This window comes from Herpailurus yagouaroundi, unplaced genomic scaffold (assembly GCF_014898765.1).
Source record: "Herpailurus yagouaroundi ecotype Mexico unplaced genomic scaffold, PumYag 206, whole genome shotgun sequence".
Taxonomy (NCBI): Eukaryota; Metazoa; Chordata; class Mammalia; order Carnivora; family Felidae; genus Herpailurus; species Herpailurus yagouaroundi.
The window spans coordinates 9755737-9780183 of record NW_024412437.1 but is presented as its reverse complement, the minus strand read 5'-3'; the positions used below and the strand labels follow the sequence as shown (position 1 = coordinate 9780183).

General features: G+C 46.2%; 1 protein-coding gene across 2 annotated transcripts; it reads left to right on the top strand.

The window, feature by feature from the left end:
* Window positions 1-1650: 1650 nt before the first annotated feature.
* LOC121015390 (protein CD300H-like) lies at window positions 1651-13276 on the top strand. 2 transcript variants are annotated; one of them, XM_040452312.1, is made up of 4 exons: window positions 1651-1834; window positions 7635-7992; window positions 8830-8918; window positions 10653-10810. In XM_040452312.1, exons 1-4 carry the CDS (start codon window positions 1795-1797, stop codon window positions 10694-10696), a joined length of 531 nt encoding a protein of 176 aa, XP_040308246.1. In that variant the 5' UTR covers window positions 1651-1794; the 3' UTR covers window positions 10697-10810. The 2 variants fall into 2 exon arrangements, with proteins under 2 accessions (XP_040308246.1, XP_040308244.1); XM_040452310.1 differs by lacking the exon at window positions 8830-8918 and having other exon boundaries at window positions 1659-1834; window positions 10653-13276.
* Window positions 13277-24447: the final 11171 nt, after the last annotated feature.

Below are 24447 nucleotides of genomic sequence, written 5' to 3'. Positions count from 1 at the left end.
CCTAAGCAGCCTGTCTGAATGGCCCAGACCAATTGCAGACAGAGCCACTTCCGGAGGCCAAAAGAGAGATGCACACATTTGCACACACATGCCTCCCTGCTGCCAGCTGCATCCAGGCTGTGTGAGCTGGGAAGGAGGGGGTGAGTTTGAATCCTGGGCTGAGAGCAATCATGTGGCTCGCCTAAGGTTGCACAGTGAATAAATAGCAACATGGAACTTTCCAGGGCCTTTCACAAATCCTACCTGAGGAGGAACAATTTTCTTTAAGGGCATGTTGGAAAGAAAATGAAAACTTGCAGACAAAATGTCACAAGGACTAGTGAGGAAAGGAATGGTCTTTTTATGGTGTGTCCAAAGTCAGGGTGGCTTTTGGTTGACCCCCCCCCCCCATTGAGGTGACGAAGGACAGGAGGCATGCAATGACAACAACCATGTTCTTCTCTCCGGGAGGAGAGTTTTGCCCTCCTAGCAAAGGAAAGGACACAGGAGGTCGCGTAGCCACCACACCCCCACCCCCAAGGGTCTGAGCGGGAGCCGCGGAGCCCAAGTAAATGGAAGTTCACAAATTGAAAATTCTTCTGCTTCTAGCAAACTCCTCCCTCCCTAGCTCTGTCTGTTCTGTGTCATCGTTGAACACGTCAGGAGGGAGAGGTGCGCGCCTGCGCGCGCGCACACACACACACACACACACGCATCCGTGCACACACACGCACAAAACCTCGGAATACATGAGATCTCCCTCTGCAGCAAGAAACGAACCAGCAGGCTGTTTCTTTATTTACTGAAACAGCCAGTTAAGAGATGCTTGACAACAGGATCCCAGAATTTTAGACTTTTCCATTTACGTGAGTCTGGGTTCGTGGATAAGACATTCCAAATCGGCATCTGCCTTGCTAAGTCCTCCCTGGCTGTTTCCTGTCATGGGGCATAATGCCGGCCAGGTGCACCCGAGTTGCCGTTTGAGATACTGAAAACTTTTCTGTCTGTGGGAAGCTTGGCGGCTCATTTAACCAGGTTAAAGGGGAGGCTTGAGGATGGCTCGGTGCCAGAGCGAAGGGGGCTGGTCAGGAGCATGTGATCAAGGCAGGAGCCCATTCAAGGCCTCTGGGGTCTGGTGAGGCCAGACCAAGAGTTGGGGACTGACAACAGGAGAGCCCACACCAAAGGTGGCCCCAGCCTCACGCTCCACTCCACCAAGAGCAGGAGACGAGGCCAGCTTCACGTGGGGCCCCTCTGTGGTCACACTGTGCCCCACTGAGAAGGGCTTGATTTAATGCTCTGTTGTCCTGCCGGCTCGAAATGGTTGGTGATTCTAGGACAAAGGTATTTTCATTTTGCACTGGGCCCTGCAAACGGCTGGTCTTGTCCAGAGGAGGCTTCGTCATGCCTGTCTGTACCTGCCAGCCACGCCAGCCACAGGACATTTGCTATTCATAGAGGGAAGGGCTTGCTCGGAAAATCTAGAAGGAAGTCAGCTGGGCCCTTCCCTGCTGTGGCAGGCGGGTGTGTTGGCTGTGGTGGAGTCATGGTAAGGGTGTTATCCTCACAGGAAGCAGAAACCAGAACCGTGCATTCAAATGTCTCTGAGGAAAACTTTAGCAAGTAATCGACTGGTCACGTGATGCCCTGAGCCCCTCGCTTCCCCCATTTTCTGACCAGTCCTGAGAACAGAACCAAGAGGCTAAAGAAGGAAGCAGAGAAGGGCCAAGAAATGCAGAAGAGGGGGATGTGGTGAGCGGCCCCTGGGGGAGGGGTTCCAGCTGCAGCAAGAGAGACACCCAGAGGGACGGGGCCATGTGGCTGCCATCGGCTCTGCTGCTGCTCTCTGTCCCAGGTGAGCGGGGCTGGGCAGGTCTGGGTGACAACGGTGTGGGGAAAGGTTGGTGATGGGGAAGGGAAGAGATGAGGACACAAACAAAGAGAGGAAGGGGTGAGCTCGGAAAAACCTCACCCAAACGAAGAGGAAGAGGAGTTGATGGTAAGCTGATGCTTCCCACAGGTGAGCACGTACTGAGCCCTAAAGATATTGGCTACTTTAATCCTGATGACCACCATTTTGAAAATCAAGAAGGCTGTTCTTCTGGGGCGCCTGGGTGGCGCAGTCGGTTAGGCAACCGACTTCAGCCAGGTCACGATCTCGCGGTCCGTGAGTTCGAGCCCCGAGTCGGGCTCTGGGCTGATGGCTCGGAGCCTGGAGCCTGTTTCCGATTCTGTGTCTCCCTCTCTCTCTGCCCCTCCCCTGTTCATGCTCTGTCTCTCTCTGTCCCAAAAATAAATAAACGTTGAAAAAAAAATTAAAAAATAAAGAAAATCAAGAAGGCTGTTTTTAAAAAAAAAATGTTTATTTATTTATTTATTTTTGAGAGAGAGAGAGAGAGAGAGAGAGAGAGAGAGAACAGACATGGAGGAAAGGCAGAGAGAGAGGGAGACAGAATCCCAAACAGGCTTCGTGATGCCAGAGCAGGACCTGACATGGGGCTCGAACCCTCAAACCGTGAGATCATGACCTGAGCCGAAATAAAGAGCTGGACACTTCACCAACTGAGCCACCCAGGCACCCCTTGTCTTTTTTTTTTAAGTAGGCTCCACGTTGGGCGTGAGGTTTGAATTTACAACTCTGAGATTAAGACCTGAGCTGAGATCAAGAGTTGGACGCTCAACAGACTGAACCACCCAGACACCCCAGGAATAATGTCTTATGCACCAGGCCAGGGCGAGGGGAGCAGAGAACTAATACTAATTGGGCTAATCGATGTGTTCACCCGGTTTTCCCCATAATCTAATCCAATTTTTATTGCAATCCTATGAAAACAGGAGACCATGATGCAGAGACAGGCAAATAATTTACCCTAGACCAATTCATGCAAGGCAACCAAGGTTCAAAGAGAATACGTTTATTGCCAAGATCACTGCTCTTCTTATAACAATTATAGTCAAGGTCATCACTTTTTAAAAATAATACAATGGTCACTTACTACATAAGCCTCCTTGCGAATAGCTGTTCATGTATCCCAGATGCTGATGCACCCCCCATGGGGGGTTCTGTGCCTCCAACAGGTCTGGGCTGGCCCCAGGGGCCCTGCACTGTGAGCTGCTGGATGGTGACACTGCTGGAAACTTGTCCATCCTTGTCTGAGAGTTTCCATAAATGATGTTTCTCTCTTTTTTGTTTTTAAACATGAAGGACACTATTTTGTTATAAAAGGGGAAAGAATCAAGACAACTCACCAGTTTGCTCTGATCCTGTGGAAACACAAATGTAGCAATTAGAAATCAGAGTAATCCAATGTCAGTGCTAACCGTCAGAGCCCAAGGAGGAAAAATCTTTATTTCATTAATCCCATTTCCCCACCTCTAGCTGTATTAATCAAGGTGCACCAAAACCCTTAAAAATATCACTCCCGTGAGATTGAGCCCTGAGTCAGGCTCTGTGCTGATAGCATGGAGCCTGCTTGGTATTCTCTCTCTCTCTCTCTCTCTCTCTCTCTCTCTCTCTCCCCTCCCCCACTCGTGCTCTTTCCCTGTCTCTCAAAATAAATAAACAACAAAAAAGACCCTTAATATAAATATCACTCCCAAAATAGGACACTAAAACTCAGAACATAAAGATACTCTGCGTGATAAAGCTGAACAGAAAAACACACTTTAGACTTTTAAAACTTGACCAACTTTTAAATAATATTGCTTTACAGAGATTATTTAATTTAAAAAATTTAGGGGCACCTGGGTGGTTCAGTCAGTTAAGTGACAGACTCTTGATTTCGGCTCAGGTCATGATCTCACAGTTCGTGGGTTCAAGCCCCCATGTTGGGCTCCGTGTTGAAAGCTCAAAACCTGCTAGGGATTCTCTTTCTCTCCCTCTCCCCCCCCCCTCTCTTTCTGCCCTTCCCCTGCTTGGTCTCTCTCTCAATAAATAAACTTTAAAATAATAATAATGATAATAATAATAAATTTAAAAACTAATGCACATTCTAAACATCCAGTTTTGGTAATCAAGATAAAGTAATTTTATTACAAATTTCAGGATCTAAAAGTAATTTGTTACATTTACTAAGATAAATCTGAAATGGCCTGTATCAAGCATGTGTGTCCTGCATAGTGACCCTGTGATCCTCAGGCATGAAAAGACACAGTCCCACCCCTCCCCCTTTATTGATGTGATCAGCCAGGTGAAAAAAAATTATGCTGAGTCTCAACTAGTACATACTGATTAGGATCATTTTGGTTTATCACTCTGGCATTTAGATTATGAAGAGTTCAGGGGAAAAAGCCTCATTCTTGAATTCTGATAAGCCAAACTAAAGTCTCAAGGGTGGCCTCCAGAAATTCAAGGTTCTCTTTTCCTACTTATTTCAATAATACTTAGGAGATTTTCTGTATTTATTTATTTTTGTTTAAAAAAATTTTTTTAATGGGGGCGCCTGGGTGGCTCAGTCAGTTAAGTGTCCGACTTCAGCTCAGGTCATGATCTCACAGTCTGTGAATTCAAGCCCCACGTCGGGCTCTGTGCTGACATTTCAGAGCCTGGAACTTGCTTCTGCTTCAGATTCTGTGTCTCCCTCTCTCTCTGCCCCTCCCCTGCTCATGCTCTGTCTCTCTCTCTCTCTCTCTCTCTGTCTCAAAAATAAATAAAAACATTTAAAAAATTTTTTTAAATAAAATTTTTTTAATGTTTTTATTTATTTTTGAGACAGAGAGAGAGAGAGGGGAGAGGCAGAGAGAGAGAGCGAGACACAGAATCCGAAGCAGGCTCCAGGCTCCAAGCTGTTAGCACAGAGACTGACAGGGGGCTTGAACTCACAGGGGGCTTGAACTCACATGCCATGAGATCATGACCTGAGCCGAGGTCAGATGCCCAACGGACTGAGCCACCTAGGGACCCTGACACTTTCTGTATTTAATTAAAGAGTTATAATTCAATTGGTCTGTAAGCCCAAGTCCAAAAGTCCTTGCCCCATGGCAAGAGACCGCACAGGAGCTGGTTGACCAGTAAGACTAAGACCAGACAAAAGGAAAACACACTGACCAGGGTTGTAGACAATGACCTTCCAGCAACAGAGACAAGCCCAGTGGGATGGCCATACACAAGAGGGCCTGTGGAGACCTCAAGCTACGCCATCCTCCTGCTTCTAAAGGAGATAAATCTCTCTCTGTCTACCCGGTTACTTGCCATTACACTGAACAGGCAGGTCTCTTTTACTTTATATTTATTTCTTTTTAAGATTACCAAAGGCTTCGACTTACAATTGGAGCTGTAGGAAGCCTCTGGGGCTTGATGGGTGCAGACCAAGCACTGTCCTGTAGGATCTTAGAGAGAACCCGGGCCGGGGAGGAGCAGTGCAGCACCCCAGAGATAGCTGAGACAGCTGGGGAGAGAGCCCTCACGCTTCAGCAAGGAGAAGGTGGGGAAGAAAAACCACAAGGAGGGTTGTGGGGGCGGGGGCGGGGGAGGGGATGCCGGGCTGCCTCAGGGTCAAGGTCAGGGTCTAGGTGTAACAGAGCATCTCTAACAATGTTTTCTTACCCAGACCTGGGGAAGCAGCTCCAGATCTCGAAGGCTAGGACTTAAGCAACTGAAAGAGTAGGTAAGGTGGAAAGCCGGTCCTAAAGCGTCCCCGACCCCATCAGAAACGCAGAGAACAGCGCCCCCACAGCCTGAGCTTGGGACAGCAGCAACTGCACACGGTTCAGTGTTGTGGCTCCCAGTCCCCCCAGCCGGAAGCCTGCCTCGGGAGGGCCTCAGACTGGGGCATTTTGCCCCGTTGAGCAAGGTTCCTCAGTCTCTCCACTGGTGGCATTGGGGCTGGACCATTCTGTGTTGAGGGGCTGCCTTGTGCGCTTCAGGATGTTTAGCGGCATCCCTGGCCTCTGCCCACTGGATGCCAGGAGCAACTCCCCACCCCTCCAGTTGTGAACAACCAAAAATGTCTACAAACATTCCCAAATGTCTCCTGGGGGAGCAGTATCACCCCTTGCTGAGAACCACTGCTTTGCAGATTATCGGTGGGAGAGGCAGACAGCCTTGTGATGTAGAATATCAGTCAGTGAGCCACTTGAGTTTGCTTGCTGGGAAATCCAGTGAGAAAATGCAAGGTATTTAAAATGAGGAAGCAAAAATTAGTTGGGTATTTTGCCCAAATAATTTCTCACTGTCCTTTTGCCCTGGGTTAACCTCCTTCCTTGTTAAGAACACATGAGACAATGGGGTGCTTGGGTGGCTCAGTAGGTTAAGTGTCGATTTCAGCTCAGGTCATGAACTCATGGTTTGTGGGTTCGAGCCCCGTGTCGGGCTATGTGCTGACAGCTCAGAGCCTGGAGCCTGCTTCGGATTCTGTGTCTGCCCCTCTCCTGCTTGTGCTCTGTCTCTCTCTTTCTCAAAAAGAAAATAAACATAAAAACATTTTTTTAAATTTTTTTTAAATTTTTTTTTCAACGTTTATTTATTTTTGGGACAGAGAGAGACAGAGCATGAACGGGGGAGGGGCAGAGAGAGAGGGAGACACAGAATCGGAAACAGGCTCCAGGCTCTGAGCCATCAGCCCAGAGCCTGACGCGGGGCTCGAACTCACGGACCGCGAGATCGTGACCTGGCAGAAGTCGGACGCTTAACCGACTGCGCCACCCAGGCGCCCCAAAACATTTTTTTAATAATAAAAAAAGAACAGATCAGACAATAGCTGTTCCTTGGCATAATGAGGACTCCTCGGGTGCCTGGGACCGGCATGGCAGGAAGCACAGGGTTTAGGGGGCTGGGTCCTAATCACTTCATACTGGAGCTTCCTGGGTGACTGGGGGAGGGAGGACAATGTCAAAACCTTGGGTTTGGCAGAAGAGCTAGAGATGAGGCCCAGGGCATGGCAAGGCTGGTGGGTGGCTGCCGAGGGGTGGGGAAGGGAGCAGTGTGGAGCAGGGAGTCCCTAAAGATGTCAGGTGATGGCAAGTGTTGCCACAGGTTTCTGTCCCAGGAAGGACATCGAGTGTGAATGTCCTTGAATCAGAGCCCAAATGAACCCCTTCCTGATGGTCTCTGTCTACCCCTGGCCGACTCCCATCTCCAGCATGACCCAGACATATGAACAGGAGGTCCCACCTATACAAGCAGGGATTATAAGCTTGGGGCTTACAGGTGATCATTTGGGAAGGGGACATAGCCAGAAGCTGAAGGCTTCCTTCTAGCTCTCAATACTGTGCTTCATCTAGACTTCCTTTGTTCCCATTCTTGCTTCCTGTTTTCTATTCCATCTGTCCATCCATCCATCCATCCATCCATCCATCTGTTTATTCAGAATATACTCAGTGGCTTCATTCAGTTCTTGGTAATTGATGGACACAGCCATTTCCTCTAGGTACTGACAGGTCTGGGGACCCAGAACCTATCTGAAGTCACCCAAAATCTTCCTCTCCCTCCACTTCTAAGTTGGCTGAGCCCACACAGGCTCTCTGTGTCTCAGAATCTCACACCAGGGAGCTTCAGAGGTCTCCCCCTTGTGTCCACCTACAACCCATACCTCTCGGTTCCTGACCCCTCCCTCCTTGAGCCTTAGGGTGACCTCTGGGTTTCCAGGGGACCTGACCCTCAAGGCCCCTCCAGTCAAGGCTCTTCAGGTGAAGAAAGCACCGATGGTCTTTTTCAGGCTTCTCATCTCTGAGTGGCCCCAGCACTGTGACAGGCACCGAGGGGGGATCCCTGGGCGTGCAGTGCCGGTATGAGGAGAAATACAAGGCATTTACCAAATACTGGTGCCGACAACCATGCTTGCTACTTTGGAACCATATGGTGGAGACCAGAGGGTCTGAGGGAGAGGTGCGGAGTGGCCGTGTGTCCATCATGGACCATTCTGCAGACCTTACCTTCACAGTGACCTTGGAGAACCTCACTACAGATGATGCAGGGAAATACAGATGTGGGATCGCGACAATACTGCGAGAAGAAGGACTCAATGGCTTCCTGCCCGACCTCTTTTTCCAGGTTCAAGTGTTTGTTTCCCCCAGGTAAGACCCTACTTTCCTCCGGTGCCCCTGAAGAAGGGATCTGAGCTAATTAATGCCTGCAGAGCACCTGAGGAAATCTCAGCTCGGGAGAAAAGAGCCAGCCCCAGTGTTTGTGCCTTAGAGACTCAGTGGGCGCGCTGTGTGGGTGTGAGTGTGTGGGAAATATGGGTGGGTGGGAGTGTGTGTGTGTGAAAGAACACGTGTGTGCATGCATGTGTGAGAGAGTATGTGTGCGAGTGAGGGTGTGAGGGACAGTGTGAGTATGACATCCAAAGCCCCTGCTGTTGCCCCAGGTCCTGACAATATTTGTGGGCCTTGAGGACTGAGGCTGGTGTCGCTGCAGAGGGTCCTGTGACATGTGCTTCTATCAGGCCCAAGGGGTTCCTGCCGCCCTCCTGTCCTCACAAGACTGCGTGTCTCCACCTTCAACCTTCCTTGAATCGACCTCTCCGATGTTCTGCCAAGGGGGACCAGGCAGGATGGCTGCACTGGCTGGAGAAGGGGCACCTGAGGTCTCACTTTTGTGCCAACTTTCAAACACTCCTGTTTCCAGTGAGATGAGGGACACTGAAATGCTTCATGGGGAAGGTGATGGCTCTCTGGTCCTGGTTTATAACCTGTCCATCTGCAGAGCAGATTGGGATGGCGTGGGGTGGGGATACGCCACACTCTGGCCAGGTCTGGGTCTGGCAAAGGGGAGACGGTGGTCCCGGAACATCCAGCCCAGTCCCTTCCCTGAGTTCCCCCTGCTTTGTGAACTCAGAACCCTGCAGGTGACAGGTGCCTAGCTAGGGAGAATCATGCACCGGGCACTGGGCCTCTGTTTTTCACCATCAGCCTTCACGATAGCCTCCAGCAGCAAGAGCTCTGTGACATTGGGACCTCCAACGTCCCTGGTAATGAGCACAGATCCAGCCAACACCAAGGTAACATGCGTGTGTCCCAGTGTCCTTTACCACTGCCTGGCTCCTTCCCTAGGGAGGGGCTTCCTAGATGCAAGTTTCCTCAACTATTCACTTATTCAACAAGCATTTAATTTGCTTGTTATGTGCCAGGAACTGATGTAAATGCTAGGAAGTCCCATTCAAATGGGTAGATTTAGACAATGGGTAAATGGATAGAAAGACAGACAATTAGATGATACGGATAGTTGATGGATGGATGGATGATGGATGGATGGATAGATGACAGATGGATGGAAAGATAGATAGATAGATAGATAGATGGAAGAAAGATGTCCGTTAATAATAATTCCTGCGGAGGAGAATTAAGCAGGTGTCAAGGATAGGGTGATGGGGCATGTGGGAAGATTATGGGACATGATGAAAGGAATCAAGATTCATTGAAAACAAATAATCAAGAGACTGTTTCAGTCTGAGTTTCTTCAAAATCAGATCTTGAGACAAGGACTTACGTGCAATTCATTTATGGAGAGGTGATCCCAGGAAGTATAGTGAGGGAGCTGGGAAGTGGAAAAAGCCAGCAAAGTGTAACTTTGACAAAGGAGCTATCACACTAGTAACTGGGCTCTGTCCCACTGGGTGCCCTGGGAGATACCACATAGGACATAAGACATTCCTCAGAACTCTCCCACTGAGTGGTGAAGAAGTTGAGGTAGTGATCCACATACATCTATTCTCATGGTGGAGGAAGATGGCGGGCTTTGCTATTTTCTTAGAGTAATGAAGGAAGGCCTCTCAAATGAAGAGACGTTTGAGCAGAGACCTGAAGGAAGCAGGAAAGCCAACCAAGCAAGAATCTGGAGAAAGAATGTTGCAGGCAGAGAGAGGGTCACTCTTGGGACCATGGATTTTGTGGCACTTCTGGCCTATTCTGCTCAGCAACCACACACTCCTATAGCTAGAGAGAGCCCTCAGGCAAAGAGATGGGCGAGTTGGAGGTGGGAAACCACTGGCGGGTCCAAGACTACCCACAGCTGCCCAGAGCTCAAGCAGGCAAAGAGCACATGAACCAGGGTGCCAACAGGGTTTGCAAGAGGGGCCCAGTGCATCAGTGGAGAGGGGCAGGCATCAGCCAACCCCTCAGGCTGCGAGCCTGGCAAGGGGTTGGGAAGGTAGAGAGCTTAAACAAAAGCCCAGTGTGGGGGAGGGGACACAACATTTGTGAGAAGCTGAGGTGGTGTTAAGTACTGGGACTCAGGGTGTGAGAGGATTGCCAATGAGCTGAACTTGGGGGGGGGGTCACTCCTGGGGCTTGATGTTGTTGAACAGTTTCGGCAGAAGAGCTGCTCCCATGATGGACAGTATTGAAGGTGAGTCAAGATGAATTTGAGCTAGGAATTCACTCAAAGGGGGCATTTCATCCTTGAAGTCGGGGCCAGCAGGAGCTGAGTTCCTGTGAGCGTTGAGGACTGTGGGTTCAGAAAGCTGTTTCCGGGGGTCTCCCTTCCTCTCCGTTCTTCACCACTGCATCCTCTTGCGTCTGCTGCGTCCTGACGCTCAAGGTCAACTCTTGAGCTGAAGGACAGGAGTCTGTGGCCCTCAGCACGGGGCTGTCCGGCCCTGATACCAACCAGCTTGGACACTGATACTGACTTTTGAGGCAATGGGACCTGAGCACAATAGCAGGTGGGGAAGAGGCAGAGCCTGGGCCTCCTGTGGAGGAGGAAACTCCTGCCAGTCACCGTGTTCCTCCTACAGGTCCCTGCCTGACCGCGTCCACTTCCTGCTCCTCATATTCCTGAAGGTGCCCCTGCTTCTGATTATGCTCAGTGCCGTCCTCTGGGTGAACAGGCCTCAGTGGGCAATTTGTGGGAAACACAGTCAGCCTGATGACGACGGCCTACAGCCCTCCTTGCCCATCGATATCCTGTCCAGAGACATCACTGTTCAGACTAGAGAAGGAGGAACTTCTGCCCCCAAACTTTATTTCTCTTCTCACTTTATTGCCAAAAACTTGTAAGCAAAGCAAAACGAAACAAAACAAAAAACAAAAAACCTTGAAAACATGTAATGAAATATATCGCACATACAAAAATGTGTGTATAATGTAGATGTGCCTGGTGATTGGCTGGGCAGCACGTGGGAAACATTCCACAGGACCCCTAACTTGCCAGCAGAAATTGGTGCCAGGCACAGACTAGTTGGTCAAGGGATCCCAAAGTGAGGGCCCGCTTTTGGGTGACCTCGCCCTGCTGAGAACCCTCAAGGCAGCCTCTCAACTCAACATTCCTTCCTTTCTTCACTCGCTCACCAAATATTCACCAAGAGCCTATATAGCGAAGACTTATTTCTAGATTATGGGGATAGAGCAATCAACAAAACACGAGCTTTGTGTTCTAACAGTTGGTTTCAGAAAATAAAGAAATAAATAATACTGGTTTGTAATAAGTGTCATGGAGAAAAAAGGGTAAGAGTTCAGAGGATGGGGTGACAGGGGACAGGGACAGCCTCTTGGGTAAGAGCCTCAGGCAGGTGAGGGAGGGAAAGTGGAAGGGCTGAGCAAAAGCAAAGCTCAGGGCAGGTGAGCACCGTGACTGAGGCCAGTGGGGCAGGAAGCTGGGGAGTCAGGTAGATGTGGACAGTCCAGGCAAGCTTTGAGGGGGGGGGGGTGGGCTGCGTCTTCTGAGAGATGGGGAGCCACTGAAGGATTTCAGCAGAGGAGGCTCCAGGATCAGATGTGAAGATGCCAAGGCATTCACTTGAGGATTGGTTCCTAAATGATCTCTGACCTCTGAGAAATCACCAAAAACAACCCCAATCTGAGCTGGGTTCCTGGGAGTGTTGATGGCAGGAGAAGGGGTGGGGCTTAGGGTAAAGAAGCTCTTTCTGAAAGCCAGATCCTGCCCCGGGGCAACCCTCTATCTCCTCTCAGTATCACCCACCTAACCCTCAAAGTCAGCTGTTGAGCTGAGAGGCTAGGGGTGAGTATATCCAGATATCCAAGTCTAGCCCAAATGTGGGTTATTAGGTCCACGGGATCTTTGATCAGAGAGACTTGGGGGGGGCAGAAAGGAGAGACCTGGGGCCTCGTCTTGAGGAGGCAGCTCACTGTCTGTCACCATGTTTCCCGCAGGCCCCTCTTTAGCAGCGTCCACTTTCTGGAGTTCCTGGTCTTTCTGCAAGTGCCTCCACTCCTGACCGTGCTCAGTGCTGTCCTCAGGGTATCCTCCCCCTTTGTGGGGACCCCAACTAAGAGATGCTTCAGTCCTTCATGCCTTTTGATATGCTGCCCAGACATATAACCCTTCAGATTAGAGAAGAAGATAAGATATATTACATCTTATTTATCCATTTTTCTGTTGATGGCTTTGGGTTGTTGCCCATTTGGGGCTTTTCCACAGCCAGTGCCACTGAGAACATTTTTATACAGGTCACCTAATATATACGTGAAATAAGTTCACTAAGGTAGATGCTTAGGGATGGAATTGCTGGGTTTTAGGGTTTGTGCATGCTCAACCACACTAGATAATGCCAAATGATTTTTCCAACCCCATTAACTGCCCCAGTTAATGCTCCCATCAGCAATGGCTGAGAACCCCCATTGCTCTGCCTCTGTGTGACTACTTGGTTGGTCAGACCTTTTAGTTTTGGGGTTTTGCCATTTTGAAATAGTTTTCATTTCACAATTTACAGGATGGCCAGACTGTGCAGCCAAGGTCAAAAGGCAGGTAAGCGTGACCCAGGAAAGAGGTCAGTGCAGGATTCGAGGTCACTGAGAACAGACAACATGCACACCAGGCTCAAGGGGAGCAGGGTTTACTTACAGCACAAGGAGAGAGAGAGGGAGCCAGGCTGTGCATCTGTTCCTACGGCTGGTGTGTCCACTCTACAGTCAGCATGGGCAGTGTGGTCGCATGCACCCCAGTTGTCTTGCACAAGAATCCAGACTCCTTCCCAGTGAGGTCTGAAGTATAGGAAACTGGGGTGCGCCTGAGGGTCACTGACTCTAGCACTCAAGCAGAACAAAGTAGCACTCAGTGAACCTGAAAGGGATTCCCACAAAAGTCAATAAACCCAGCACAGTCCGTGTGGGATCCTGTCTCCCGGTGAGGATGTGTTCCAGGCACATTCTTTGTGGGCAAGAAGAAGTCAGGGAGGAGGCTGCCATGCCCAACCTTCTTGTGGTTTTAATTTCAGTTTCTCTGGCTGCCATCATGTTGAGAACCTTTTCACTTTCCATTGCATTTCCCCTTCTGTTCAAGTTTTGCCTACCGTTCTTACGTTAGCTCTCTTTTCCTTACTGGATTATAGGACTTGTTGGAATCATACTCTTGTTTGGTAAAATTTTATCAATTATACATTTTTCATATGTGCTCACATAATTTGTGGCTTGTCTTTTCATTCGGGAGCCTTTTCATAAATATAGTTCTGAATTTTAGTGTATTTGAATTCATCAAAATTATTATGGTTTGTGCTTTTGGTACCATAATTTAGAAACGTTTCTTATCCCAAAGTTATAAAAATAACCTCCTATATTTTTTCTTAACAGTCTAAAATTTTTGCAGTTCACATTTTAAGTCCTTGATCCAACTGGGATCGGGTTTTTTTTCTTCTGTGATTTGAAGTTGGAAGCATTTTCCTTTTTCTCCATAAGGATAACCACATATTCCAACATATTTATCAGTTTTCCTTCTTCCCCCATTTACCTGAGTTATATCAGGTGTCCAGGTAAAAACAGGTCTGGTTATGGGTGCTCTATTCTGTTTAATTGGGCTACTTACTTATCTGTGTTCATTACCATATTGTCCTAATCACTATAGCCATATAAAGGCCCTCCACATTTTTCCTTTGTTTAAAAACTAGAAATAAGATAAAAAGATAAGAAGATAGATTAAATAGGGTCAAGAGACTCATAATATAATATGAAAAATGTTCAGGATCTAACAGAAATCATTCACCTTGCCAAGAACCAGCCGTCTATAGATTCAAGGCAATCCCTATCAAGATTCTAATGGCATTTTTTACAGTAGTAGGGAAAAAAAAACTCCTAAAACTTATGTGGAACCACAATAGACCCTGAGTAGCCAAAGCAATCCTGAGAAAGAAGAACAAAGCAGGAGGCATCACACTTCCTGATTTCAAGCTATATTATAAAGCTATAGTCATCAAAACAGTATGGTACCGACATATAGACAGACAAATAGACCAATGGAACAGAACAGAGAGCCCAGAAATAAACCCAAACATATATGGTCAACTAATGTTTGACAAGGGAACCAAGAATATGCAATGGAGAAAAAGCAGTCTCTTTAGCAAATGGTGCTGGGATAATTAGATATTCACATGTAAAAGAATAAAACTGGATTCTTTTTTTTACAGCCCTCACAAAAGTTAACTCAAAATGGATTAAAGATTTAAATGTAAGGTCTGGAACCATGCAGCTCCTAGAAGAAAGCATGGGAATAAAGCTCCTTCACATGGGTTTTGGTAATGATATTTTGGATATGACACCTAAAGCACAAGCAGCAAAATAAAAAGGAAGCAAGTGGGACTATGTCGAACTAAAAAGTTTCTGCACAGCTGATGGGAAACTATCAACAAAGTGAGAAACAACCTATGGAATGGGAAAAATATATTTGTAAACCATATACCTGATAAAGGGTTAATATCCAAAATACATAAAGAATTCATACAGCTCAAGAGCAAAAAAACAACCCAATTAAAAAATGGGTAAAAAGCCCGAAGAGACACTTCTCCAAAGAAGCTATATGAAAGGTCAACAGACATGAAAAGATCCTCAGCATCACTAGTCATTACGGAAATGCAAATTAAAATCACAATGAGATATCACCTCATGCCTATTAGAGTGGCCAAAATAACAAAGACAGGATATAACCAATGTTGCCAATGGATATAGAGAAAAAGGAAACCTTCTGGTTGATGGACATATAAATTGGTGTAGCCACTACAAAAAACAACACAGATTATCCTCAAAAAATTAAAAATAGAAATACAACATGATACAGCAATTCCACTTTTGGGAATATATCCAAAGGAAATGAAAATACAAACTCAAAAAGATATCTGCATCTCCATGTTTATGGCAGCACTGTTTACAATAGCCAAGACATGGAAATAATCTAAGTGTCCAGGGGCGCCTGGGTGGCTCAGTCGGTTGAGCATCTGACTTCAGCTCAGGTCATGATCTCACAGTTCGCGGGGTTTGAGCCCCGCGTCGGGCTCTGTGCTGACAGCTCAGAGCCTGGAGTCTGCTTCAGACTCTATGTCTCCCTCTCTCTCCCTGCCCCTCCCCCACTCATGCTCTGTCTGTCTCTCTCCCTCTCCCTCAAAAATAAACATTAAAAAAAATTTTTTTTTAAATCTAAGTGTCCAATGGATAAAGAAGGTATGGTATAGATTTACAGTGGAATATTGTTCTGGAATAAAAAAATTAGGAAATACTACCATTTTCAAAAATAAAGATGGACCCTGAAGGCATTATGCCAAGTGAAATAAGTCAGGAAAGGCAAATACTGTGTGATCTCATATGTGGAATCTAAAACAAAAACGAAAACAAAAAATAACCAAATTCATAGTTACCAGAGGCAAAAGTGGTGGGGGGGAACTGGAGGAAGGTGGTCAAAAGGTACAAATTTCCAGTTATAAGGTAAATAAGTACTAGGGATATGCCATACAACATGATGCCTACAACTAACACTGCTCTATGATATATAGAAAAGTTGTTAAGAGAGTAAATCCTAAGAGTTCTCATCAAAAGGAGAAAATATTTTTTCTTTTTTCCTTTCTTTTTCTTGTATCTATATGAGAAGATATATATCAGCAGGGAAAAACTATACTGGGCTGAATGAAAACTTAAAAAAATATATATCAAAATGGGGCACCTGGTTGGCTCAGTCGGTTAAGCATCCAACTCTGTTTTAAAATTTTTTTACCTGTTTATTTATTTTTGAAGGAGAGAGAGAGAGACAGGGCATGAGTGGGGGAGGAGCAGAGAGAGAGGGAGACATAGAATCTGAAGCAGGCTCCAGGCTTTGAGCTGTCAGCACAGAGTCCGACGCAGGGCTCAAACTCATGGACTACAAGATCATGACCTGAGTTAAAGTCAGATGCCCAACCGACTGAGCAACCCAGGCACCCCAAACGTCCAACTCTTGATTTTGGCTCATGTTATGACCTCACAGTTCATGAGATCAAGCCCCATGTTGGGCTCTGTGCTGACAGCTAGAGCAGTGCTATGAGGGAAATTTATAGCCTCTAATTCCTATACTAAAAAAAAAGGAAAAGTCTTAAATCAATCATGTAAACCCTTACCTCAAGAGTTTAGCCACTCTGGAAAACAGTATGGAGGTTCCTCAAAAAACTAAAAATAGAACTACCCAACTACCCAGCAATTGCACTACTAAGTATTTATCCAAGGGATACAGTGTGCTATTTCAAAGGGACACATGCACCCCCATATTTACAGCAGCACTATCAACAATAGCCAAAGTATGGGAAGAGTCCAAATGTCCATCAATGGATGAATGGATAAAGAAGATGTGGTATATATATATACAATGGAGTGTTGCTTGGCAATCAAAAAGAATGAAATCTTGCCACTTGCAACTATGTGGATGGAACTGCAGGTGTTATGCTAAGTGAAATTAGTCAGCCAGAGAAAGACAAATATCATATGACTTTACTCATATGAGGACTTTAAGACACAGAACAGATGAACATAAGGGAAGGGAAACAAAAATAATATAATAACAGGGGTGCGGACAAAACATGAGACTCATAAATATGGAGAACAAACTGAGGGTTAAGGGAGGGGTTGTGGGAGGGGGGATGGGCTAAATGGGTAAGGGGCACTAAGGAATCCACTCCTGAAATCATTGATGCACTATATGCTAACCAATTTGGATGTAAATTATTAAAAATAAAATGAAATAAAATAAAATAAAAAAGAAACCAGAAACAAAGAGCAAAATAAACCTAAAGCAAGCAGGAGGAAAATAATAAAGATAAGATCAGGCATCAGTGAAATTGAGAACCGAAAAACAGGGGCCCCTGGGTGGCTCAAGTGGTTAAGCATTTGACTCTTGGTTTCTGCTCAGGTCGTGATCTCACGGTTTGTGAGTCTGAGCCCGGCGTCGGGCTCTGTGCTGACAGCTCGGAGCCTGGAACTTGCTTTGGATTCTGTGTCTCCGTCTGTCTCTGCCCCTCCCCTGCTAGAGAGTGCACAAATGTGCTCTCTCTCTCAAAAAAAAATAAAATAAAACATTAAAAAAATTTTTTTAGAAACAATGAACTTCTAGCAAGACTGACAAAGAACAAAAACACAATGTACAAATGATATCAGAGGTGTCACTAAGACCCTGAAGCCATTAAAGGATAATAAAGAAATGCTACAAACAACTTTATATCCACAAATTTAACAAACTTAAAGGAAATGGACCAGTTTCTTAAGAGCCACAAATTACCAAAACTGACCCAAAATGAAATAAACAACCTCAGTAAGTCCAATTACCATTAAAGAGATGAAATATGTAATTTAAAAACATCAAAAAAGAAACATCCAGGTCCATATTCACTAGAGAATTCTAGTAAGCATTTAAAGATGAATTAACACCATTTTTGCACAATCTCTCCCAGAAGAGAGAATAAGAGTGAGAACTTCCCAATTCATTTTAAATGCTAGTACTATCCAGATACCAAACTTAACAAAAACAGTACAAAGAAAACTAAAGACCAGTATGTCTCATGAGCATGGACACAAAAATCCTCCACAAAATATTAGCAAATGGAATCCAGCAATGCATAAAAAGAATTATACACCATGATGGAGTGAGATTTATTCGAGGTGTGCAAGGCTGGCTCAATATTTAGAAATCACTCATTGTAATTCACCATATCAAACTAAAGAAGAAAAATCATAAGATCATATCAACTGACACTGAAAAAGCATATGACAAACTCCAATACCCACCCATGATAAAAAAAAAAAACCTCATAAAAATAAGAATAGAGGGAATTTCCTCAACCTGATGAATATCATCTAAAAGAAAGGCTAACATCATACTTAGTGATGACAAACTAAATGGTCTCCCTCTAAGATCATGAGCAAGACAGAGATGTCCTCTCTCACCATTGTTACTCATCCTAACATCATTGTTACTCATCCAGAAATTCTGGCCTTTGCAATAGGCTAGAAAAAGAAATAAAGCCATAGAGAATGGAAAAGAAGAAATAAAGCTGTCCCTATTTGCCGATGACATAGCTGTCTATGTAGAAAATCTCAAGTGATCTACAAAATCTCATAGAACCAATAGGTGAGTTCATCAGGTCATGGGATCCAAGATGAACACACAAAAATCAACCACATTTCTATATACCAACAATGAACATATATGAACCAGAATTTAAAATGCAATTCCATTTACAATAACTCCAAAGGAAATGAAATGCTTAGGTATAAACTTAACAAAATATGTAGCAGATCCTTACACCAAAAATTACAAAATGCTGATGACAGAAATCAAAGAAAATTTAAACAGATGCCAATCCCTCCCAAATCTGAGTTCTAACCTATTTTGCTGAAAACCAAATTTTTTTTCCCAAGGGGATGGATACTTTCCCTGAGGCCCAGCTCTCTGTCTGAAGGGATCTGGAAGGATCATAACATGGCCTGATACCCAAATACAGAAGGCATTTCTATTTCCCAACCTCATGGATGAGAACGAAGGAAACAGCCAGAGCACACTTGTTGCAGTTTTTCAAGCCACCACAAGATGGTGATAGTGGCCATTTGCAGAGCTTCTCTGGAGACCCTGTTCAAGGACTTAAAAATAGTTCTACTCTGGGGTGCCTGGGTGGCTCAGTCGGTTGAGCATCCTCCTTCGGCTCAGGTTATGATCTCACAGTCTGTGAGTTCGAGCCCTGTGTCAGTCTCTGGGCTGACAGCTTGGAGCCTGGAGCCTGCTTTGGATTCTCTCTTTCTCTCTCTCTCTCTCTCCCTTCCCCGCTCATGCTCTGTGTTTCTCTCTCTCTCTCTCTCTCTCTCTCTCTCTGTCAAAAATAAATAAACACTGAAAAACTAATAATAATGATAATTCTACTCTAACAGGATTGCATCTCAGTGGCTCAGTCCCTCCTGGGTGATTCAAATACCCTGATCCTGGCCACCCCTGGGTGTTAGAAACAAACCCATTGTATCCTCATGGCCTTTCCTGTTCAGGCTGAGTCTTACATCATCAGCTATGCGTGTGGGGTCACTTTGTCTCCTTTGGGACCAACCAGAGGTGAACCCAGACATTCACAGGTCCAAAGCTCAAGATCCAACCAGGGGTCTGGAGCCCAAAGGGCAGTTCAGACTAGAATAAGTCAGGGCCCTAATACCCTGTGCCTGGAGGACGGAATAGAACCGGGCAGAAAGACAAGACACTTCTGACTCTACCCAGAGCTTCAGCTTTATTGAGAAGCAGCGTCCGCAGGGCTCTTCTGGATTTCTTACCCTTGGAAGAGATAGAAGGACCCAGTGCCCCCTACTGAACATGGCCAGCTGGCTTAGAACTTGGTGTGGTGACAGCTGGCAATGCTTCCTCTCACCCTCCATGAACAAGGGAAGCAGCTTTTTTCAAAGATACAATTGGTGCCAGCAAGGTCTGAGGAAAGGCATCTGAGGAGGTGAGAAACAAGGAGACAGAGGTGCTGGGACCAAGAGAGATGGGCAGACATGGGCTGGAGGCTGGGGTGGGAGGGTCTACCTTGCAGCGTGGGGAGAGATGTCTGTACTTTGACTCTGGCCTGGCATCCCAGGAACAGTCTCAAAAATGGTCTTTAACATTATCTCTATGTTGAATTGTTTACACAATCGCAGGGCTGCATTGAATTGTCTATCCTATGTACTTATACATGTGTTTTACTTCTGCCAAAGCACACATACATTAACACTGTAATTCAGGAATCATTTTTATAGCCCAATTAATTATACCTTATGACCATTTGTGTATTAAAAAGTTGATTCATGAACTTCACACATTTAAAATATGCCATAAATTTTTTTTTGGTCCCCCGAGTACTCACACTCTCCTTTCAGCCCCAGAGTGGTCAGCACCTCTGCGAGCCCCAGTGCCCACAGCCCAGGGGCCCCTGCTGGCATCCTGAAGACAAGCTTGTGCCATCGGAGCCACCGCACTCGGGGCACCCGGTCCAGGCAGATAGTGGGACTCGGCATCCTACAGGCTGGCATTGGGAGCCAAGCCAAGCTGCCACCTCTTCCAACTCTAAAATACACTGTAATTTTGGGGGCGCCTTGGTGGCTCAGTTGGTTAAGCATCTGACTTCAGCTCAAGTCATGATTTCATGGTATGTGGGTTCAGGCCCCACATTCAGGCTCTGTGCTGACAGCTCAAAGCCTGGAACCTTCTTCAGATTCTGTGTCTCCCTCTCTCTGCCCTCCCTTGCTCACACTCTGTCTCTCTCTCTCTCTCTCTCTCTCTCTCAAAAATAAATAAACATTAAAAATTTTTTTTAATTAAAAAAAATATATATATACCATAATTTTTGTAACCCTGTTTTGGAATCTCTTTTCTTAAGATGCTGAGAGCTTCACAAAATAAAAGTGGCCCAGGCTTCTCTGGACCTCAGGGGGACCATGAAGCCAAAGAGGAATAAAAAAGATACTTCTGATTCTAGTCCAAGGAAAGGCATAACATTTGCCTTTAACTTGATCTTTGCTTCATTATTTTTTGCTTGCAAAAGAGAGACCCAATTCACTGTGTGGATGGTTCCCATGCTATTTCATGCTCAGCCTGCTGACCTCCTAGGCTTTTACTCTGCATTTCTCTATAGCAGCCTTTAAAACACCAATGTTCCATCAACTCTGGAAGATGTAGTGGGAGGTGACAGGAGGTGGTGAGTTTTTGGATCCTCCCATGTTGAGTCCTCACATGGATCTTCCCTCATGTGCAGGCTTGAGGGTTGGAGAAGTAAATCGCCACTGGGTCAAAAACACTTGTGTTAGTCAGGGAAACAGAGGAACAGAACAAATAGGAAAATTATGAAGAGTTCATTATAAGGAATTGGCCCCCATGGTTATGGTAGATGAGGAGTACCCAAGAAAGCAATGGTATAATTCATTCCAAGTTCAAAGGTCTGAGAGCCAGGAATGCAGAGGGCAGGAAAAGATGGATGCCCTAGCTAAAGCCATCAGGCAGCAAGGGGCAAATTCCTCCTTCCTCTGCTGGTCATTGAATTCTACTCAGATCCTCAACAGATTGGGTGAGGCCCACCCACCCAGGGGAGAGCAACTTACCTCACTGAGTCCGCAGATTCAAATGCTAATTTCATCCAGAAACATCCTCACAGACACATCCAGACATAATGCTCCATCTGAACAGCCAGTTAAGTTGACACATAAAATTAACCGTCACAGCACATACTCAAACCTAAAGTCAAGTTTCTGCTGTTTTTGCCCTGCCCACCCAGTGGACCTTCCAACTTTTCAGGGCAATCAGGAGCTGACAGAAGCTGAAGTGTTTTCAGAAAAAGAAGAAGCACTTGGGAAGTGAGAGAGGAAGAGAGATGGTTGTGGGTGGAGAAGTTTCAGGAAACAGTGAGTCCCTGTCAATTTTCTCAATTTGGGTTACAATGGCCACTGGCTGCCTGACAAATCCTCTCATTCTGCTTCCTGGGTCTGAAGATTGTGCCTCTCCCCCTTGCTGTCTCTTGGCCACCCTCTCCCCACCAGAGTTATGATACGAGGGAAAGACGCTTGAGCAGTGGAGCCAGAGGAATATGGGTTCGAATCCTGACATCAACCCTTATAACATGCTTCTGGTCAGTTTATTGATTCTCTGAGCTGTTGGCAAGGTAGCTAGAAGGGGGAGAGATTATGTAAACTCTTTGTTATATGAAGAAAGACCAATAAATGACAACTGCCCCCCCCCAAAAAAAATCAAACAAAGTTTCAGAGCTATAATTTCAAGGTTTGGTTTTTTGTGGGGTTTTTTTGTTTTTTTTAATTTTTAATTTTTTTTAAGAGAGAGAGAGCAGAGGAGGGGCAGAGAGAGAGAGGGAGACAGGGAACACGAAGCAGGCTTTGCACTATCAGCACAAAGCCCAACACAGAGCTCAAACCCATGAACCGTGGGACTATGACCTGAGCCATTCGGATGCTCAACCGACTGAGCCACCCAGGCAGAAGCAATAGTATAGGACTTTCAAGGATCAATCATAAATGTGTTGGGCCTTGCTCCTTCTGGGATCACTCACTGTGGGAGAAGCTAGTTTCCATATCATGAAAACACTCATGCAGTTCTCTTGCACAAGGAGCTGAGGTCTCCTGCCAACAGCTATGTGAGTGCGCCATCTTGGAAGCAGATCCTCTAAGCCAGTCCAGCCTTCAGATGAGTACAGCCTTGGCCAACATCTTGACCACAACTTCATGAAAGAGATGCCCTGAACCCAAACCACCCAGATAAGCCACTCTCAGATTTGCCACTCTGTCAGATTTGCAAAGTGTGAGGTAATAATTGTTTGATATTTTTATCTGCTAAGTTTTGGGGGAATTTATTATGCAGCAATAGATATCTAATCTAATTGGACTTGCCTGGGGTCAGTGTCTGCAGCCAATTCAGTTCTCGTTTATTTACTCAATCACTCATTCACTCATATAGCAAATATTTATCATAAGCCGACCATTTGTCACATACTACAGTTGGGCACCGGGTTATTCCGTGGTGAAAACAACAGATCCCAAATGCTGCTATGATATAAGCTATGATATATCCTAGTGGGGTGGGGGAGTGGAAAGAAACCACCAAAATAAAACATAATAACAAGGTTTGGTGAATTATGGAGGAAATAGAGACCAGTGATTTAGACAACAGGGTGACCCCTAGGAAGGGTGATCAGGGAAGGCTTTCTGAAGGGGTGACATCCAAGGTGAAATCTAAAGGGTAAGAAGGAACAAGCAATGATAAGAGGTGGGCAAAGGATCCAAGGAAAGGAACAAGCAAGTGATAAGGCCCTGGGGCAGGACGGGCACTGTGGCTGGAGCACAGGGCACACTGGGGCAAGGGGGCAAGATGGAATTGCAGAACCCAGCAGTGGCTGAGTCCTCTTGGGCTATGTAGACCAACCAAGAAGAGTAGATTTCATCTGAAGGGCATGGGACAAAGAGTGTACTAGCTACTATTGACTTTTGTTGAAGTACTCTCTTGCTGATGAGTGGGAAAGAGGAAGGTCAAGGCACTGGGGGAACAAGGAAGAACAGGGATGTCACCATCGCACTGGGAAGAGAGAGTACAGTTGTAATGTCAGGGGGAAGAGGGGAAATAGGAATATGGAAAGTGCTAGAATAAACATTAAGTGGAGTGACAGAGAGAGGAATCCCTGGTGTCGTGGTCTGGTTGCAATAACACTGGAAATATTGTTGTCTTTGATCAGGATAAGATAGTGTAGGAGAGGACCAGATCTGGGGAGAGAGTGTTTAGGGGGAAGTTGATAGATTTTGTTGTGTAGACCTGGTTGTGCATGACAATGCTGAGAAGCTGGCATAACCCAGGCAAGATGTTGGGCCCTGAACCTTGACCTGCTTCACTACCATTTCCAAGGTAAACTCATCCCAAATCCATCACGTCATGAGAATGAGCCACTCTGAGTTAAGATAGATTTGCCTCCTCACCTCCAGGCAAGGACCTTCCCCCATCCTGCACCTTGAAGAGACCCCCAGTCACCACTGTGAACCCAAAAGAGACAGCAGCAACTTGTGTTTGGCGGACCACCATCTTGTTACACAACCACCCCTCTGTGCCACTGGCTGGAGAGGACAGGCCCAGCCTCAGCTTCACGTGCCCCCATTTTCTCATCAGTACCTCCAATCTCTGCATCCTCTTGTCCATTCTCAGTACTCTCCCCTGCAAGTCACAGCAGAGTGGACTTTCCAAAGAAGAAAGTAAAAAGTGAGGTCCTCATGTTGGTGACAGCTGCTCCATGTCTATGTCTGGAGAACAGAGAAACATAGCCTGAGGGATTTGTACCCTGGTTGGGAACCCAGAGTCAAAATGAGACCTTTTTTTAAAATTTTTATTTATTTTTGAGAGATAGTATGTGAGCAGAGGAGGAACAGAGAGAGAGGGAGACACAGAATCTGAAGCAGGCTCCAGGCTCTGAGCTGTCAGCACAGAGCCCGAAGCAGGGCTTGAACTCTTGAACCGCAAGATTCAAGATTATGACCTGAGCCAAAGTCAGATGCTCAACCAACTGAGCCACCCAGGCACCCCAAAATGAGACCTTTGAAGGAATGTGAGGTCACAGTGCCAACCTGTGTGGCTAGAGGAGAGCAGGGGTCCCATGGGGGACTGTGGGAGTGGTTGGAGCTGCAGGTTGGGGGGGGGTCTTAACACCACTGTGGTCACCACTGATGGGTGCTCTGGCCTTTACCCCAGAGATGGTACCTCCTGAGCACAAGGAAGTGATGTGTCACAAGGGTGTGGGTGGCCCACTGAGGAGGAAATGCTCTGATGTGTCTCCGTAGTGTGGGGGTGAA